Below are 19,776 nucleotides of genomic sequence, written 5' to 3' on the forward strand. Positions count from 1 at the left end.
GGCCGGTCTTTGCATCAGGCAGTGCAGGCAGCTGCCTGAGGTGCAAGGCTCTGGGGGGCACCAGTCTGACTTCAACAACACCATTATCATCATTTTAATTATTGTAAAAAAGTAGATACGCTACACAAAAAACAGAAAGTGAAACTTTTTAAATCATAAGACTCTCCAATTCCTGCAGTCAGCAGCAGTGCGTTCAAATCTAGATCCCACTGTGGTCTTTGCAAGCCCTTACGGCCGGGCCTCAAATGCAACGCTTATCAGTTCCCAGGCCAAGGCTTGGGTGATCACACGTGCCTCCTCCTCAGCACATGTGCTGTACAGAGTTGGGGCTGATTAATTGATCGGGCTGGTAGAATACAGACTGCACTTGTGAAGTTGTGCTTGAGTGGCTAGTATCTCGGGAACAGGCAACTCTTCGTGCCAGCGTGGGACACATGGTCCGGATGCAAAGAGGTGATGTGCCTGTGTTTGCATTATTGTAGCTCTGCATCTTGCTATGTGAGTCCAGTGCTGTGCAGGTGGGTGTGGGGCAGTGGTATAACGACCATGCAGTACGAGTGTAACACAGTAATATTTGAGTCGCTCATATCATAGGCTGTATGTATTATTAATGCAATTCAGGAATGCAAAGGTGTTCATTTGTCACTGTAATGGAGCACTACAAAGCCCCTTCTTTAAAAGAGTAACCGCCTTTAATGTACATTCTACTCACCCACTAAGCAATATCGAAATACCCTACTGTTAAAATGATGCACACCACTTTGACACAGACTCGAAAAGCTCTTTCTTTGCTGTGCTCTGGGTGTAGCACAGGGGAATACAAAAGAGTGGGGGAAATGTCCCAAAAGCAGTAGGGAAAGGGACTGGAAATTGTACTATAACAAGAAAATCCATACTGCTGTAAATACAATTCTCAATAAGTTCGATTTTAATTGTTTCTCTAGGCGTACCACTACGATATCACACATTTTAGGGTTCTCTGAAAGCAATCAAGGCAGTCTCAAGTTTGTAAAAAGATTCTTTTGATATTTATTTCACAAGAAAAAAATTATACATGAATAGTTTGGGAACAGTGAAAGACATAGTACAAGAAACAAATAAATATGAAGACATGTGAATTCATAATTTGACAATAATTACTAAAAAACGAGCTGCAATAGAAAAACCAACTATCAATTTATTAGAACAAAATAAAAGTACTGGAAGAAACTAGACACATAGACTGCCAGTAGTGGAAAGTGACCTAATTATAAGCCAACATACTTTATTTTGTGGCTTAGTGAAGGGCCACTGAAGGGTTTATTTTCATAAGAAAATGTCAGAGTCTAAATTTGTTCTGTTTCCAGTATTTCGTTGACAGGTCTGCCTGTCAACGAAAAAAGTAAGGTTGGGGTTACGGACTACAGAAGCATCAATCTATATATATTACAAGTCCACCATTTACGTTTCCGCCTCGCCATCCATGGTGTCACTGTGACATTGCAATTATCTTGAAAATGAGTGACTGTCGAGGCTAAATGGTCTGTGCAGAGAAGTAAGACAGAATCCACATATGTTTATATATTTTGCGGGTCGTCCTTGCTTCCCAAGCACTCTGCAATTTGTCCCAAAGGTGCCCCCCAACCAGGCTTCCCCGTAATGCTGGTGTTTGCTAAGAGACTGCACAGGGCACACACGGATTGAAAGCTGCACCCATCATTGTGTGGCCCCCGGTCACACGCCGAAGCGCACAGAGGGACTGGCGAAGCACCAGATCAGACACAAATGAGAGGGACGGTTTAATGGGGGGGGGCACAGGCACTGGTTAGACTGCCCACCCATGCCACCACCCCAACCGCCCACCTCGAGTGAATCAAGCAGAGCCCAGGCAAATACCCTGATCAGCTTCAGTGATACAGTTCTGACACCTGGAATCGTAAGCAAAACACATCAAACCCCATGACCCCTCCCCTTATCTTAGTAAGACATTTCAAACTTCAGCGATCTCCTCTCTTCCATTGATCACATATGGGAAGGCGAGCAGATCCGTAGATGGACAGAGCAGGACACAGACAATAAATGGTGCTGGCGGCTGCACAGTGAACAAATGCCCGGCGATTACTAATGTAAAATGTTTCATTGTTAGAGCATGCATTCATAAGCATACACATTTTTCGGCAAATGAAAGAGGAGGGGTGTTCTTACTTGCATGCCAGGGGAGTGATTGGAAGGGTAGGGGCAGGAGACTGCTCATTCTTACAGCAGTGCTTAAGTGTGTGGTTTCTCTGATTTCAGATGTGAAGGAGAGAGTTAACTGATTGTAACAGTGAAGCTACCCTAGAATAGTCTCATTAGAATATGTAAAGAAGTTAGATGCCCCTACACAAGTAAGTTTGCCCCTCCCCATCGTCTCTGAAGTTACCACGTCTCCCAACATTTTTGTTGGGTGGCGGGTGCACCAACAATGCTTTCTTGCCTGGGGTGCAATCTGGCCTTAGACCGGCCCTGATTGGACAAGTCCAATAAGACCAGAGCTTCGACGCTGCCAGCGCCTGTCTCTTCCCAGCTTATTTTCTTGTCCGAAGCAGTGGTGATGTCCCAGTTGCTTTCTAGTGCATTTCTCGCCTCTGTCTTTTAGACAAAATTCCCCCCCTCGAGAATCCCCAGTTTTGTACTCATGACGATATTCTTCATATCCACAAAACGGCCAACCAGGGGACAGGGATATGTAAGCAATCCATACAAATTTGCAGATATATATATAGAATACCCATTGAAAAAGCAACCTTCACATTTTCACATGTTAACATTAAGTTCTCAACCACCTTCAAGTTGCCAACTCTCATGTCATTGAAAATACAATGATTACTCAAGGCCTGTTTTAAGGCACCTTTCATTTTCAATAATGCATTTTAATCAATGCGTTAGACGTAAAATATCTAGCTATAATGACTGACATATATTTCAACATCAAGGGTTGAATATCCCACTTCCAGTGACATAAAAAGCAGGATACAAGGCTCGAGAAAGCCACCAAAGCCAGGCTATATTGGAATGCAAATGACCCCTTTCTTACATGCATGATGCAGGTTGACTGCAACGACAGTCAGCTACATGGAGCGATTCACTCGGTGAAACCTGAGATCATGCACGTTGTCATGGTATGGCAGCAAGGGAACGCTCAGCACACACACGAGATAGCTCAACGCTTTTATTTGTACAGTGTGAAATATTGGATGTACGCCTATAAGACTGGCAGGGAGTTCTGATAAAAAAAGGTCGGCCTACTGGGCTGGGGTACCTCCAGTGGAAATAGGCAGAATGCTCCCCCCCCCTTTGCCTGGGTGACTTTTTATCTTTAGTCCTTGTTTGCTCACCAGCAAAGGGTCACTCTTTTAGGCTTACTCGGGTATGGTTGCAACAGGATCCATCTTCTCTTGTTTTCTGGCTTCTTCGATGCTCCGACTGTAGCCTCCAGCAGGCTACCTTTACTCCTTCTACAAATCTCTGCTGGTCTCTGGCTTCCGCCATGGTCTGGGCTGTTGTCCCCAGCCGGCTCTGCATAACTGTCTCTTCTTATCGTGTTTTGGCGTTTTTATGCCACGCCATATCACCATCATGTTGGTCTCAGTGTGCCCAGGCTTTTCTGGAAGTTGGCCTATTCCTCCCGCTGCCAGGGGCATCCAGACCTTAGTCTGCAGAGTAAGAGGAAAATGGAGAGATGTGTAGGGTTTAGGGTAAAGAGGGTAACAATAAAACTAAACAGGTATTGGAGGCGAGGCAGGCAAAAGAGCAAGGGCTTATGGTGGCATTAGTTTGGGTGTATGCTGATCCAGAAAACATGGATCAGGAGTGCAGAAAATGTGGAGCGGTAAATTCAAACACATGATAGTACAAGTGGAAAAGGATTGTCATTTGTGTGGAGAGCATCAAGTCAGTCCCATAGATTTCACTCCTAGGGATGTTGTCATGTAGTTACTGTTCCTTCTTGACCCAGGGTTGGTATTCAACTCGCTTAAAGTGCATATTGCTGTCCTTACGCCTTGCACCACATCTCAACAAAAGGCTTCTAGGTGGCGGATGCCCGCTGTCAAAGCCTTCATGGAGGCAATAAAACACATACCCCGACCAGTCACACAGCCTGTGCCAAGTAAGAATGCAGCGAAATGCCCTGAGTAGATGATGTCACCACTTCAACTCTTACACAAGAAAACTCTAAAACATCTTTCATTCAAGGTAGGCTTTCTAGCCGCTATCATTTCCAAAAGAGGGACGAGTGAAACAAGCACTGTCAGAATCTTTTGTACTAACACACAAGACCAAGTGGGTTTTTAGAACGCACCCAAAGCTTTCAACAAGACCACATGCAGCAGGTGAGATCTGTCAGTCTGCCTCAGAAGAGATGCTGCCCGGCCGACCTAAAGAGCCCCAATATTGATTTAGCCCAAAGGTCGCCCTGTACAGTACCTCGGAATATGAGGAGATGGCCTCTTCCGCATAGCATAGTACCCTAAAATCCCATAACAAGCGGTACACCACCAGAAAATAGGGGAGGGGTAGGTTATTTACTATGGGGTTACATGTATAGGTGCATATGCTAGGAGTAAAATGACAACAAAGAGCACAGACAAAGTGGGGACACTTGTGCCCTGACTTGTGTCAGCGGCTGCGCTATGTATATTAGTTATCTGATTTCTCTCTAGGGCTCTGAGCCTCGCACTCCTACTCTCGCTCCCCAGCTGTCTCTCCTAGGCCTGTAGCTCTCATGAAGCTTTCTGATTTCTTTCAGAAGCTCTGAGCGTCCTCCTTCAGCTCCTTCCCAGGATCTGCCTCTCCCACCGGCATGTGTTTCTCCCCCCTGGGCTGGCTCATCCCCATCTTTCTTAATCTGCAAGGGTAAGGGGCCCTTTTCACCAGATGAGTGGGATGGGGCCCTGGTCTCTGCAGTCTCTACATGTCCCTCTCCCCGCTGGCTCCAATCACTCCTCCATGCCGTTCACACCTGGACCTGTTCATCCCCTGGTTGCTTCCCCTGTTCACCCCCAATTTCCCGGGGCTTGAATATTAATATTCGGTCCCTGTTCTCTGCTGCAGCTTCATTTGATTGTGGTCTGTGAGGCGTTGCTATCTAGGTAACACGCCAGGTTGGGGCTCTCCCATTTACCATCTTGAGTGTTTGCATTGCTTAGTGCGCAGCTTCCCCGGGTCACAGGGTCTCTTGCTCCTCCCCAACGGATCTGTCCAATGTGACATTGGGCCGCATTCCGAGTAGGATTGTAAGGGATACCGGGCACCGGTAAGGAGACCGGTGCCGGTAATCCCTTACCACCCTACTAGGAGGTCCCTTAGCTGGTCCCTCCTTTAACGCCTGACCTGACCAGGCGTTATGGACGGGACCCGTTAAGGGACTTCAGAGCTAATAACGGTACTGCAATTTGCAGTACCGTTATTAGCGCCTTCCGCATTCCCATTGAGCCCTGTGGGGGCTCAAATGGGAATGGGGAATGACTTTTTCAATGGGGACTTACCGGTCCTGCAAAGGTCAGACTACACCGTTAAGTCCCCATTGAACCATACCGGTGCCGGTACCGTTATTGGAGGCAGTTATGGCACAAATAGCGCCATGACTACCTCCAATCTCGGAATGAGGCCCATTGTCACAACACACAGACCTGCTTCAGGGAGATACTCAGGTTTCCTTGAATTCTGTTAATTAAAACACTATGGGCCTCATTACGAGGCTTGCGCTGACGGAATGATGGGGGCAGGTATGGGACCATCCCCCTTCATTCCGTCAGGGCTGATTACGAGGTTCCCTTTGCGGGACCCGGATTAGACACCTGGTAAAACCAAACGTCTTTTCCGGGTCCCGCGAGGGGAAGAGGGAGGTAACAATGGGCCAGTTGAAATCTGCCCGTTATTACCTCCCTCCCCATTCCCATTGAGCCCTGTGGAGGAATTACTGGGTCCTCCTATGTCGGAATGACCCGGTAAATCCCCATTGCAGGAACCCGGTAAAGGAGCCCGGTTTGGAGGAAGCCATGGTGCTATTAGCACCATCGCTACCTCCAAACTCGTAATGAGGCCCATAGTCAGCAAGATACAGGTTTGACCTTCCCAGAGCTCCTGTAACAACTCTGAAGCACTTGGCAGGATCACTGCAGCTCCTCCTGCAGAGGCGGCTCATCACATGTGTGCCCAGACAAGGAATTCAAGATGGTGGGTCGGTTTTTCAAAGCTATGTTTCAGCCACCACACAGTATAGCCTTACAGACCGGAGAGAGGGGTAATTATCGCGGGAGAATGACCCACCACCAAGTCGCCTCTGACCTAGCGATAATGACCCTTTCCGAGATATATAAGGCTATAAGGCTATTAACACATAGTGGTAGTAGCAATAGATGGTTCTGGTTTTTGGTGGTGAAGTAAAAACGTTAGTTTAACAGCAAGCAAAGTAAATATACAAACTGAGTTAGTAAATTAAATGTGGTTTTATGTTAGTGTTTAAATAGCAAGGTTGTCTCCATAGTTGTGTTTTAATTGCAAACTTGGAACTGGAGTGGGATTAACATTAGCATGCATTGGGCATCAGGTAAAAGTAAAGGGTTTATCTGTAGGAAATAGAAAGCATATTCCAATGTTTTAGATTTCTGTCTCGTGTGTTGAAAAAGATCTTGTAGCTGAAAAAGGTTCTCCCAAAAAGGAAGGGTCTTCTTGTTGAAATAAACCTTGTAAATTGCATTGTTGTTTTTCTGTCATCGTTTAAAGTTAGAATGTTCAGAATGCAGTCAATACCAGTAGATATTGACTGCGTTCTGAACATTCTGATTGGTTGAGAGGAGGTTAATGATGATCTCCATGTGCTAATAAGACTTATGCTACACATGAGAGGGAAAGAAATTCCACAGTAACCAATCACATGGCACCACAATAAGGATACACACATATAGGCTCTTACACCCAGACCGGCCCCAGGGAAGGAGTTGGTATGGTATAAAAGGGACGTTCAAGAAGGGGAGGTGTGTTTGTCTGGAAAAGGTTGTGGCTGGAGTTCTGAGCAAGTTAGCGATTCAGAAAGGGGGATGTGGAAGAGGAGGTGGCTGGAAACTCGTTGGGGGGGTGACATCAGAAGGTGATAGGAGGGGTAAATTAGGAGGAAAACAGGTGGTGATAAGAGGCGAAAGACATTAAGAGGTGGTAGGACGAAGACATCAGGAGGGGGTAGAAGGACATCAGGAGGTGACAGCAGGACGACCCGATGAACTGGTTGGGGTACTGGGGTACTGCTTAAAGCACAAATGGCTAGCAAGGTGGTAGCTAATAAGAGCAGGAAGGTGTGTGATGCAGGGGTGAGATTCCAATTGGAAGGGGTTAAACTCATGCAAGGAGGAGGAACCATAACATCACATGACAGAGTAGAATCAGAAGTAGGGAGATTGAACAGAGCAGAAATAATGACCTGAGGAAAGGAAGCAATACGCCCCTCTGTAAAGAAGAAGCCAAGTACCTCCCGCATTCTGCCTAAATGTTGGCAGCCAGAAATTGTGACATGCGCAAAGCCAATAATGGTATCTATACCACGAAGAGTCCTTGAAACAAGGTATCCATTAAGAAAACCCTACATGTATCCGCAGAGAAATTACGGTCCTCTGATGAAGTTCCGGAAGAAGTGTGAAAATGAGTGAAAGAGGAGACTGGTGACGTCACAAGAAGCCGAAATGACACACCCAGAAGAGATGCCAATGAAGAAAGAATATAGACCTTATGGAATGTGGTAACAAAGTAGCAAAGTAAGCAACATTTCGGGAGCGAACTGAAGATTGCACATGTGGAGAAGCACTGAAGAAAATGCAAAACCAGTTCACAAATGTACAGACACAGTAACGCAAGTACACCAAGTAATCATGAGGCTGGCTACGTAGTGAATAGGCTGTCATGATTCCTGCCCCTCATCTCCCCAGCCCTCCAAGATGTCAGGCTGGAGCCAGGCCACGATCACCTACATGGCCCTCAAGGACCTCTCCATCCCTCCAAAGACCCACTTGGAGTCAGACTTGGCGCTTGTGGCACCAGACTCACTCACTCCCATAGGATAACATTGGGGATTGGACTTGTAGTGCATTGATGGGGACAAGACGGATGCCCCCACATATTTCGGTTCCCAGAACTGCATGTGCGGTTTAGTCTTTTGGGTGTGGTTCAGCCCAGAGACACCTGGGATACCCAGAGACTATTTAAGCCACACCCAGACTGAGAAACATGTTTTGCGTTTTCTGCACCTGCAGCATGACACTCACTGTGTTCGGATCGGTCTCTAGTAGTCCTGCATCTTTCTTCTGCGCTCGGCTCCTGCAAGAGCAAGAACACCGTTGGAACAGCCTTACCTTGCGGCGCTTCTGCCCATCATTCATCGCTCCTTCTGTTCTGCGGGCATCTTCGGCGGTGTCATGCCTATCCCGGCACGCTGCTTCCTAAGGAAAAGGGAAAAGAACAGAAAAAAGGCATTAGTAAGCATTCTGCAAATCTTATTTTTAAATACTGTACAAGCTTCAAACGCTTACCTGAATCCCAGCCGCTCTGGGGGAACTCTGTCTCCGGAACTTCTCATCCATCTGCAAGAGGGAAAGACACTCCAGGTTAGCGTGGAAACATCTTGAGGCGCCGCATACCGCGCTTACCCACCGCATTTGTTCTTCATCCACGCTGAAAACGTTGTGGCACCTAAAAGACACAGAAAAAGAACTCAGTTCAATACAAATATGAAAGGGGTGCATCGCGCATCGCGCATCGCGCATCGCGCATCGCGCTCTCACTCGACTTCAGCGTTACTCATCTCAGCAGCACGCCGCCATCCCCGGACGCCGGCCATCATCTAAGGAAGGAAAGGAACGCAGTTAGAGAACTGTTCAAAAGACTCATTATACTTACCTGTCGGACTCTTGCCAGTGAAGTAACTAGGCAGCAACGAGCCCGCATCAATCAACGCGCCCCTGCGCTGAAAGCAGGACGGAGAGCACACTATCCAAGAAAACAAGGTGAGCTGTGGATCAAAGGGAAGGGTTGGACCCCGGGGAAGAAGGGGTTCAAGCACACAGAGACAATAGGGAGTTAAACTCTACCAATCCTGTGTTTCAGGCCCAGTCTCCAGTCGAATAGCCTCCAGGGAAGGGTTCGAGGTCGTAAGAGGTCAGAACAGGCTGAGTGACGTCCCCGTGGATACCAGGTGAACGTTACATAGACTGCAGGAAGTGCCGCCAATATATATATAGGAATGTATAGAATCTGGATGTTCAACAACGCATTTTAGCAAACTTGGACCCCATGAATGAAAGGTCTGGAAGTGTGGCGCAGTTGAATAAAATAGCTGATGGCGAAGGAAGATTCGAGAAAGCTTGCATGGCCCAGTGCCAAGAGTCAGGGCTGCCGAGAGCCTATTTATCGACTCGGGAAGATATGGTTAATGCAAGAAGTGAGCAGAGCTCCTGTTTGAGGTGTAACAGTAAAACACTTGAAGTGCCAAGGTTTCTTCATTTAATAGTAGTAAATACAACAAAGGAGCTCAAAACGTGGCCTCTAGTCACAGGGTCAGATGAAAATAGACTATGGGGCGAGCTACGCTGAGACCAGCAGATAAGGCTGTGCCTTCACTCCCTTTTATTCTCAGGCACAGTGAGCCTTCGCAAGGCCGAGTTCAAACGCATTAATTGAATGGCAGACTGCAGGAGTGATGATAGATGTTGAGCTAATTGGGTGGGGAGTCATGACCAGGCCAACCCACCAGCACCTGGGGTACCAGCTTGCGTGCTGCTAGCGAGTAGAATATTCCAGAAGGGTACAAGCATGCCAACCAATTGTAGAGGGTCACGTAGTGAGGAGCCCTATAGTTTGAGAAGCCAATAGTACATTGTGTATTAGTCTGACATGGAAGATGACTTGCACTTGGAAGATGACTTGCACTTGGGGTGGGATTAGTTGCCCACCGGCCCTCAGAGACCCAATCACGATCCCTGCCCCTACAGAAAGTATACATAGATGTTCCCTTTAAGCCAATCACATCCCCTAGTAGGTTATCTTATTTTGCCACGTAGTATGACATCATTTATGACAAATTCTTTGTGTGGAGTTGTGTTTTTTCATGGAAATCGTTGAGAGACTTGAGCGACCATCCGTTGATCTATGTTGTACTCCCTGTTTTAGATAATTGTTAATAAAACAGCTGTGATTTTTGCCAAACTTCCTGAGTCGACCTGAGCATTGATGTACGAGTAAGATCTGCATCCCATCCATCTCAGATACTGTTACTTCATCTTAAAGGACCCTCCTGGGTTCACCTCTTTAGCCCTGGAAGCTGTGGCAAGTACGTCTGTCTGGCTTTGTCTGTAAGTGCAGGAAAAACTCCAGCTGTTTCTGCAGCTCCTGGAGGAGACAGAGGACCTGCAGGAAGGATCAGAGGTGGTCATATCCCACCAACTACAAGGGACAAACCAGAGAAATTTTGGAGACAGAACCCTAGGTGGTAAGTGACAGGGAGATGCTCCAAAATCTTGTGAACATCATAAGGAGACCTGTGAACTGGTGGGAATGTCGACAAGACGTTCCTGCGACTTGGTTTGAGTTTGACCGAAAGCAGAGGGGGTTTGTGTGTTACGTACAACCTGTTTTACCTAACATTGTGTTTACATTTTTTTTTGGACCCCACTTGTCTATATGACAATACCGACACTATCCATTTGCTCACAAGGAACACAACCGCATACATAGAGACACAAAGCCCACACACTGTTTATGCTGAAATCATTGTAATTGTTACGCAGTAGCCGAAGGAACTGGGAACTAACTACATGACATACAATATAGCCCTTGCCTCCCTATAACAAAGGCTTTGCAGTGATAACACAACAATCCTCTCCTGTGAGTGCGTGCAAGTGACCTGGAGCCTCCAGCTAATAACCTTCAACAAATTAAATGTAGCACCGAAATTGATCGATAACGACTAATGTGCTATGTCTTTCTCTCTGTTTCAGTGTCATCTCCATGTCCACGCTCTATGTCCTGAATTTGAGAAATGAGGATGAATTCCTGAATTCAGATGAGTATGTGTCCGTGAAAAGCAGGCCATGTTTCACCCACTTACCGGATGTTCGTGTTCTTCACTTCCTGGGGCATGTTCCATTGGTGTAAATGAGCAAGCCAAAGTGATGCATGGACAGGCTTGAGGCCACGGTTCCTAATCTTTGGGATCTTTTATACTTTAGCTTGTCTGTGACCTTACAGATGGGGACCAACCGTCTGCAAATCACCCTTGCTTCCCTCTCCAGAAGGCAGCAGCATGCTATGAAGAGTCCAGTCAAATCCCCTCTACTCAAGAGCACAAGCAACCCCATAAGTAGTTTTAACTTGATCTGGGAAGTGCAAGTTGAGTCCCCAGGCAATGACATTTCGGGGCACACATCTGAGCATACTCTTCTGATTCAGGGTGATTCAGAAAATTAAAAAGTGTTGGGAAGTATACTTGAGCCAGCGATTCATAGCCCTTGCAAATTCCTCTGGGTAGCATTGCATATCATCATTGTGCATCTCCTATGTGACATTACAGAAGGGGACCAGCCATGTTCAAATTACTCTTGAATCTACGCTGAAGAGGCGTCGTTCAGTCCAAACTGCTAGGGCACCTCACTTCTTCATGGGAGCAGGGGCACCCCAGAATGCATTGAAGCGTTATTTGAAATTGTTCAGGAGGTGCGGCTTGAGTCCTTGAGCATACGGAGGTTGGGACCTATTCCCAGGCATGTTCCTCTCAAACTGATAAGCCTACAGAGAAAACCAAAGCATGATGGCTAGCCCTTTGGGCTGATTGGCTACTCTTTTGGTAGTTGTCAAAACTGCTTTGTATATGATGAGTCGCTTCCACAAGGCACAGAGCAGTTAAAAAGAATGGAATAGAAACTTATTCAGAGGAATGTCCCAGCGTTTAGGATCTTTTGCTGAAGCCTTTCCATCAATCATATTGTATTCTGTTTTTTAGAAATTCCAGGAGGCGGGGTGATGGAGAAGAGGTTGAAGGAGTGTACTTCTACAGTAGCCCTGAGTGCACCTTTCCACTGCACAGAGCAGTGATGTAGGGACATGTGCCAGGAGCTCGTCTTCTTCCTGGTCAGGAGGAGGCAGTCAAACAGGATGCCTATAGCTTAGGGGCAGGACTTCCTGTGCCCTTCCTCTAAAAAAGTGAGATTCTGAAGACCTGCCAGGCAGGGGCGTGGAACAGTGTGGGGCCGGGGGCAGAGGGGGTGTAGCCATCCCACTTTCATGACTGGGGAAGGGGTGTAAGGGGTGGTTTATCCCCTGCAGTTTCCTGAGTGGGGATTCGGGGGGCCACTAGGCCTTTCTTTGAAGTGAGGACTGGGCCAGCATCACAGGTGAACCTGCAAACTTCTCATGCAGCATTTGCAGCACTGCATCTGCTGCGCCACCATCGGCCCATGCAGGCACAGGTCTGCGAGCAGGCCACAAGGGAGGGGTGGGCTCTATGGAGGTCTCGGGAGGATAGCTCAGGGGCAACATGCTCGCCTTGGAAGCAAGACGTCATGGAGCAACAGAAGTTCGATCCCACGGTCCGCGCTTAGAAACCTCTGGGTATTAAGAGCGTTATAAATAACCTATCATATCATATCATGAATATTGCCAATTCAGCGTCCACCCACTTACCTTCACAGCGGTGCATCAGACTGAGCAAGGCAAGAAGCTCTCTGGTCATCCACATGCTAGTCATTCTCTACAGGGCTGAGAATGGTGTCAATGGCCCTCATTACGACCCTGGCGGATTTCGCGGTGCTAAATGCACCGCGAAGCACGGCGGAAAGCCGTCGATAGCGCCATGGGGGTTGGCGGATTTACCACCCCATGCCGACCTTGGCGGAGCGGTAAATCCCCAATCCCCATTTTACCCTTCCCCATTCCCATTCTTGCCCCATAGGGTATAATGGGAGTGGGGAAGGAGTTAATTACGCCGCCGTAAAGTACGGCGGCGTAATTAACAACGAGGTCCCTTAGCGCCATGGTTTTCTCCGCCCGGCAAAACCAGGCGGAGAAAACCTCCATGGCGCTAAGGGAACTCGTAGTACGGCGGACGGGTCCGCCGCGATTAGCGCTGGCGGAAACCCACTCCGCCAGGGTCCTAATGAGGGCCAATGTCACTAATGTGGTGGGCTGAGGAGGGATCCCTTTTGTGCAGTGTTGAGCAAAATAAAGCAGTCAGGCACATGCTACATTGTTGAAAATTATCGGTGCAGATGCACGATATGCAAACAAGCTGCAACTAGATTAGAGTTCATTGTGTTTTTGAAAAGGGCCTGAGGTGGTGTGGGTACCTTTGGCGGGGGCACAGTACACCACTCGACAGAGAAGCCTAGGCGTTTTGAACCTACTAGAGGGGTGATCTGGCACAGTGTAAAGGCATATTAGCATAACATTATTACATAGCATTGGACGGTCTACATGTGTAAGAGGTCCTGGAGGCTGCACCACTCAGACCTGTGTCAATTTGGGTTACAGGAGGGTTTGTCGGTAGTAATGAGCCTGGGCTGTGGCCTGCGCCTCGCCCATACACTCCCCCCACAACAAACAGTGTTAATATCTCATCCACTCCTGGTTGAGGATGCGAGCCATTGCATGGGAGCTTGGCACTATGACGTGGTTCTCCGTAGTCTGAACATGTGACTTGGGTACTGAGTCAGGAACCCATTATCTGTACTGGGAAGAGCTTCTCGATGAACAATGCTGATTTCAATCTGTGACTTTAAGCAGGGGGCCATTGCCTGCAGGCTAAGCAGGAGATGCCCCCTAGGGTTGGGTGTCGGGTGACCATATTTTCTTTCATGAGCAAAACGCCAATGGTGTCCTTTATGATTTATCTCGGGAATTATTGTTTTAGTCCCAGGGGTTGGTTGCACAAAAAAGGAAGGAGAGGCTTACTGCTAAAACATGTATTCCTGATCTGCTGGCCCTGTACAGCTGAGCGTTCTAGAGCTGACCTCTCTCTTCTCTCCATCATTGCACCACTTTTGTTCGTCTCATTAGCTCTCTGTATGGGGCGCCTTCCCCCTACATGCCTCTTCCTTTCCCCTATTTCCACTTTGCCCCTCGCTCTTTATCTCCTTTTCATCGATCTTTCTTCGCAATCTCCCATTTCTTTTGTTTAGTGTTACCCCTTTCCTTTATATCTCCTCCACACATCACATACCTCTCTCGCCCCTCTCTCGCTCTCTCACACACACTCTCTCTCTTTCAATACATTGTGTTTCTTTTCATTTGTTATCCTCATTAGTGCTTTGGCACTGCCTCACGCCTGCCGCCAGGCTCTCCTGCACCACAGTGGCTTCCGATTTCATGATGCAACTCGTGAATGTTATGTTTATTAACTAGAGATTATCAATAATAATTCAAATGAACAAGTTACTTACCAACTGGTAACATTCTTTTGACTGGAGGTTCCGCCAACCTTTTCCACATCTTTGACATGTAATGTCCACAGCTGTGCTGCTTCGGAAATGTTTTGGCAGACGGCGTCCTGTGTCGATGGCGTCGGGTTGATGCCCCTCAAAGGCCTCTGCCGAGGATGACGTCATTGGATGTTATAAGTAGGACGCACGGCGCCAGTAGCGTCAGTTCATGTTTTTCCCCCCACAACGTGTGCCATAACCGCACACCAAGCCTCCATGACTGCACATAGCTTTGTGGGAATGCAAGCTGCAATAGCATACGAAATTCTTCAGAGGGGTAGGCTGGGAGAGCGATGTGGAATACTTTGCAGGAACATCCAGTCAAAAGAATGTTACCAGTTGGTAAGTAACTTGTTCTTCGAATTGATTGTGTCCTCCAACGTATTCCACATCTTTGACAGACTCCCAAAGCAGTATCGGTGAACGGAGGGAGGAGAAGAATTTGGAAATACCCAATCAGATGGCAGAATAGAGCACTGCTTTACCAAAGGCCATATCTTGACCATGTAAAGCATCCAGGGAGTAATGCTTGACAAAGATGTGGATGGAAGACCACGTTGCAGCATCACAAATGTTTTTAACAGGAACTCCCCATTTTAGGGCTGCGGAAGAAGCCACGCCCCTGGTGGAGTGAGCTTGCAAACCCTCAGGAGGGTCCTTGCCAGCCAGTTTGTAACATTCAGCAATGGTGAGGATAATCCACCTGGACAAGGTCTGTTTGGTAACAGCTTGGCCCAATCGGTGTCCAGTGTATCCCACAAAAAGTTGGTTGTCCACTCTGACCCTGGACATTCTAGAAATAAAAGCTTAAAGCTCTGCTAGCGTCCAACCTATGGAGCCTCTCCTCTTCCTTACCAGGATGCAAAGGAGGATAGAAAGCAGGAGGTTTCACCTTCTGGCTCAAATGAAACTCGGACACTACCTTAGGTAGAAAGGAAGGACGTACCCGCAGTACAACCCTATCCCTCTGGAACACAGTAAAGGGTGGTTTAGATGGAAGTGCCTGCAACTCACTCACTCTGCGAGCAGATGTAACTGCAATCAAGAAAACTGTCTTGAAGGTCAACCATCTCAAATGACAAGAGTGCAAGGGTTCAAACGGAGCACCCATCAAGAATTTCAAGACTAGATTCAGATCCCAAACCGGCACCTGAAACGGCGATGATGGAAACACATACGTGAGCCCTTTTAGAAACCGAGTAATCAAAGGAATCTTAAAGTAAGAATATTCTTCAGACGAGTGCTTGAAAATAGACAGCGCTGCCGGGTAACCCTTAATGGTCCCCACTTGAGGACCCTTGGGGGCCAAAGAAAGCAAGCAAGAAAGAAAGAACCATCGGGATGGAACACTGAAAAGGATCGACATTGTGTCCTCTGCACCAGTTGCAAAACTTACGGCAACGGTACAGGGATTTGGTTGCCGGACGCCTAGCTGAAAGCAACACCTCCATCACATCATCAGCGAGGTCCCAATCCTTATATCTCAACCTTTCAGAAACCAAATGTGAAGGTTGAGATTGTTGACCTCTGGATGGAGAACATGACCGCCCTTGTGGGAAAGAAGATCTTCTGTGTGGGGAAGACAGCACGGAGGCCAGATGGACATTTCCAGACGATCTGGGTACCATGCTGTCCTTTACCAATCCGGAGCAATTAGGATCATGTGGGACCTCCGCAACCTCCTTAGAACTTGAGGAATGATGGGGACCGGAGGAAACACATACAGAAGTGGGAATGACAAATCCATGACAAAGGCATCCCCCTAAAGCTCCTCTTGGAGGAAATTCCCATGAGCAATATGTCTCACACTTCCGGTTGGCACCGGTCGCGAACAGATCCACTTGCAGGCTTCCTCAAAGGCCAAAGATCCCCTGAAGGACTTCCTGAGCTAACTCCCACTCATGGGAGACAACGCTCTGCCTGCTCAGAGCGTCCGCCGCCGCATTCTCCTCTCCAGCCAGATGAACTGCCGAGAGTGAGATTCCTTGCTGTATTGCCCAGAACCAAAGCCGCATCACCTCTTTGCACAGCGGGAGCAACCCTACACCCCCCCCTTTTTATTGAGGCAATGCCTTACCGCTGTGTTGTCGATAATGATCAGAACACTCTTCCCGCGCACAAATGGCAGAAAACCCTTCAGGGCTAGCCTGATGGCCCTCAGCTCCAAAATATTTATGTGAAGTTTGGACTCTGACAGAGACCGACGACCGTTGGTGGTCAGCTCCTTGGTGTGAGCTACCCCATCCCATGAGGGAAGCATCCATCACTACGTCACCTCCAGCCACAGTTGCCGAAACGGCTCTCCCTTTATCAGATTCCCTTTGCTGGCCTACCACAGAAAATCCTGTGAGACCCTCAGTGGAATCTGAAGGAGATCCGACATCTTGCTGGAGAATTGGGACCACTGCATCCTGAGAGCCCATTGAAGAGACCTCATCCGCAGTCTGGCCGCTGGCACCAGAAAAATGCAGGATGCCTTGAGGCCAAGCAACCTTAAGAATTCGAAAGCCGGAAGACTCTGGGCATGTTGAAATTTGTCGACCATCTGGACAATGTGATGAGCCCTCACCTTGGGTGGTGAGCACTTCTCCAAGGATTTGTCCAAAACTGACCTGATGTACTGAAGCTGTTGGGAAGGTGTCATAATCAACTTCTTGAAATTGAGGGAGAAGCCCAGCTTGTAAAGGGAGTGGCAGGTGAGGCTTAGATGATCCAAGGCCTGTTCGGCAGGAGAACATGCTCGGATCAGCCAGTCGTCCAGGTAGGGGTAGACGTGAACCCCCCCTCTCCTGAGATATGCTGCCAGCACCACCATGAGCTTGGCGAAGACCCTCGGGCGGAGATCAACCTGAATGGCAGGACTCGAAACTGAAAGTCTGAGCTGCCAACGGCAACCCTCAGGTATTTTCTGTGATTTGGATGGATTGGCGCAAGAAAATAAGCATCCTGTAGGTACAATGACACCAACCAATCCTGAATTCTAAGGGCCTGAAGGACCTGAGAAAGAGTGACCATCTTGAACTTGTCCTTCCTGAGGAACAAGATGGGTCTCAGTCCTCCGTCTTTCTTGGGAATCAAAAAATATGGGGAATACCAGCCCTTGTTTCTCTCCGCCACAGGCACTAGTTCTATAGCACCTTTCTCTAGCAGGGTCACGATTTTCTGCAGAAGGAGCGGATCCAGAATCTTCAAACAGAGTTTCACCTGTGGATTGTCATGAGGCCGATTTAGAAAGGGTAGGCAGTAGCCGTGGCTATTGTTTCCAGAACCCACGCATCTGAAGTAATGGCTCGCCACTCTTCGAGATGCTGAGACTGTCTGCCCCCAACCGGCAAACAATGAGACCTGGCCTCATAGCTGTGGTGGAGCACCTAAGGCAGCGTCTGAAGGCAAAGAGGCAGCTGCCTGAGCAGCGTTGGCACCACATCCTCGTCCACCACGAGTACCCTTACGGTGGCCCCTTTGACTGGCCGCTCCCCTCGTTCTACCAAAAGAGGTGTAGTAATGAAAGGAACCCCTCCACTGCTGTCCCCTAGGGCGAAAAGGCAGAGGTTGACGCACAGCTGCACCCAAATATTTAGCAGCTGCTTTGGAGGTCTGCAACCCCTGAAGGCTCTTGTCAGCCTTGCTGCCAAACAAATGAGCCATCAAAGGGCATGTTGAGAAGACGGGCCTGCACATCTGGTGCAACGCCCGACTTCCGCAACCACGCAAACCTGCGTATCACGGTGCTCGCATCCATGGACCGGCTGACACTATCTGTTGAGTCCAACCCAGACTGAAGGGATTCACACATGGCATCCTTGCCATCCTGCACAATAGCAATGATTCCCATCCCTTCCTTCCCCCTCGGGAATATGCCCAGCCGCCAGAGAGACACAATTCCACAGAGTGTGCGAAAAGCTGGCCAAGGCACAGGTGGAGTTGGCCGATTTAATGGCCATACTCCCAGCCGAAAATACTTGCGTGCCCAACCATCGAAGCACTTGTCGTCCCTATCTGGAGGGATGGTAGGGTACGCCGCCTGCCTCAAAGGTGGCCGTGGCCGCCTGAACCACCAAACTCTCAGGAGTGGGGTGAGTGGATAGGTAGCTGGGGTCAGTACTAGATGGCCGGTATTTCTTAGTCAATGACTTGTTGACCGCCGGAAGAGAATCCAGGGTGTTTGAAGTCACAGCCACCCTTGTCTATAACGCCATGTGAAAAGTTAACAGTGGATGGACCCTGATCTAAAATATCAGTCAGGTCATCCTGATCGATTTCAGCTTGAGGGCCAGACCACGCCAGGTACTCCGTGACCCTAGACATCAACTTCCTATAGGAGGATTCAGCACGCGCCCCAGGCTCTGGCCTGCCAAACTCCATCTCAGGAGACGTGTCTAGGCCACTGGCATCATGCAAAGATTGACAAAAATCTTCAAGCTGACTGTCCTCAGAAAAGACCATGTCAGAAGCTTCAGGGGTGGCACCAGGAGCATCAAAAGAAGGCTCCAACTCCACCTCAGCCCTCTCCTCTTTCTCATAGACATCCTGTAGAGAATGAAAGAACTCGATCCTAGGCACAGGGGGGGCCTGGAATCAAGAGGAGGCCTCACAGTCTTAAACAGAGCCTTTCTCGGAGGATCCACAGCTCTAGGGGCCTCCACCGGCAAATTCAGGCCTGTAGGCCCCAATGGCATAGAGGGCGCTGACGGCTTTGGCTTCAATGTCGACAAGGGTGCCGAGGGTTCCAAGGGTCTGACCGAGGGCAAGGCCCTGACAGCCATACTCTAAGGGCATGGCGCCGATGGCATCGACACTGTCTCGTCGGGGATGGAGACCGCGACCCGGATCTGGCACATCTCTGGCGATCTACCTGAACCTTGTCCAAATGGGACCTCAATGGTTCCCGATGCTTATTGTGCCGACTGCCCGGGCCAGAAGGCGCACGAGTGTCAGACCGAGACCGTTCCCCGCCGGCTTCAACCAAAGGTGCTTACCAGACAGTGCCCTGGGATTGAGAAATTGCCAGCATTTTCTCCCTGAATGCCTCCCACTCTTCCGGAGTAGAGGATTTAGTGGTGCAAACCACTTTCCTCGCGGAGCCATCATCTGACAAGGACGGGTAAGGCGACCGGTGACGCCGCTTGCGGGAGTGCCTCGACGAGGAGGACGAGTGGCGAGAACAACTCGGGGACCAAGATCCCCTAGAGTCCCTCCAATGGGGAGAGTCACCCCTCGAGTCGTCGGTGGAAAGGCCAGTAGTCTTTTTGGATATACGGGGTTTGGATACCCATCCTACCTGCAACTTCCCCTTATG

The 19,776-nt window shown here is 48.7% G+C and overlaps 1 protein-coding gene across 1 annotated transcript in view; it reads left to right on the plus strand.

Moving 5' to 3' along the window:
• Window positions 1-19,776, plus strand: part of MYRF (myelin regulatory factor) — a 568,116-nt gene that overhangs the window by 467,662 nt on the left and 80,678 nt on the right. Inside the window, exon 18 of the mRNA XM_069623888.1 lies at window positions 11,004-11,072. Coding sequence (XP_069479989.1) covers window positions 11,004-11,072 — 69 coding nt within the window. The remainder of the gene's footprint in view (window positions 1-11,003; window positions 11,073-19,776) is intronic.

The sequence above is a fragment of the Ambystoma mexicanum genome, chromosome 11 (genome assembly GCF_040938575.1).
Source record: "Ambystoma mexicanum isolate Mex_15411 chromosome 11, UKY_AmexF1_1, whole genome shotgun sequence".
In the NCBI taxonomy this organism is placed as follows: Eukaryota; Metazoa; Chordata; class Amphibia; order Caudata; family Ambystomatidae; genus Ambystoma; species Ambystoma mexicanum.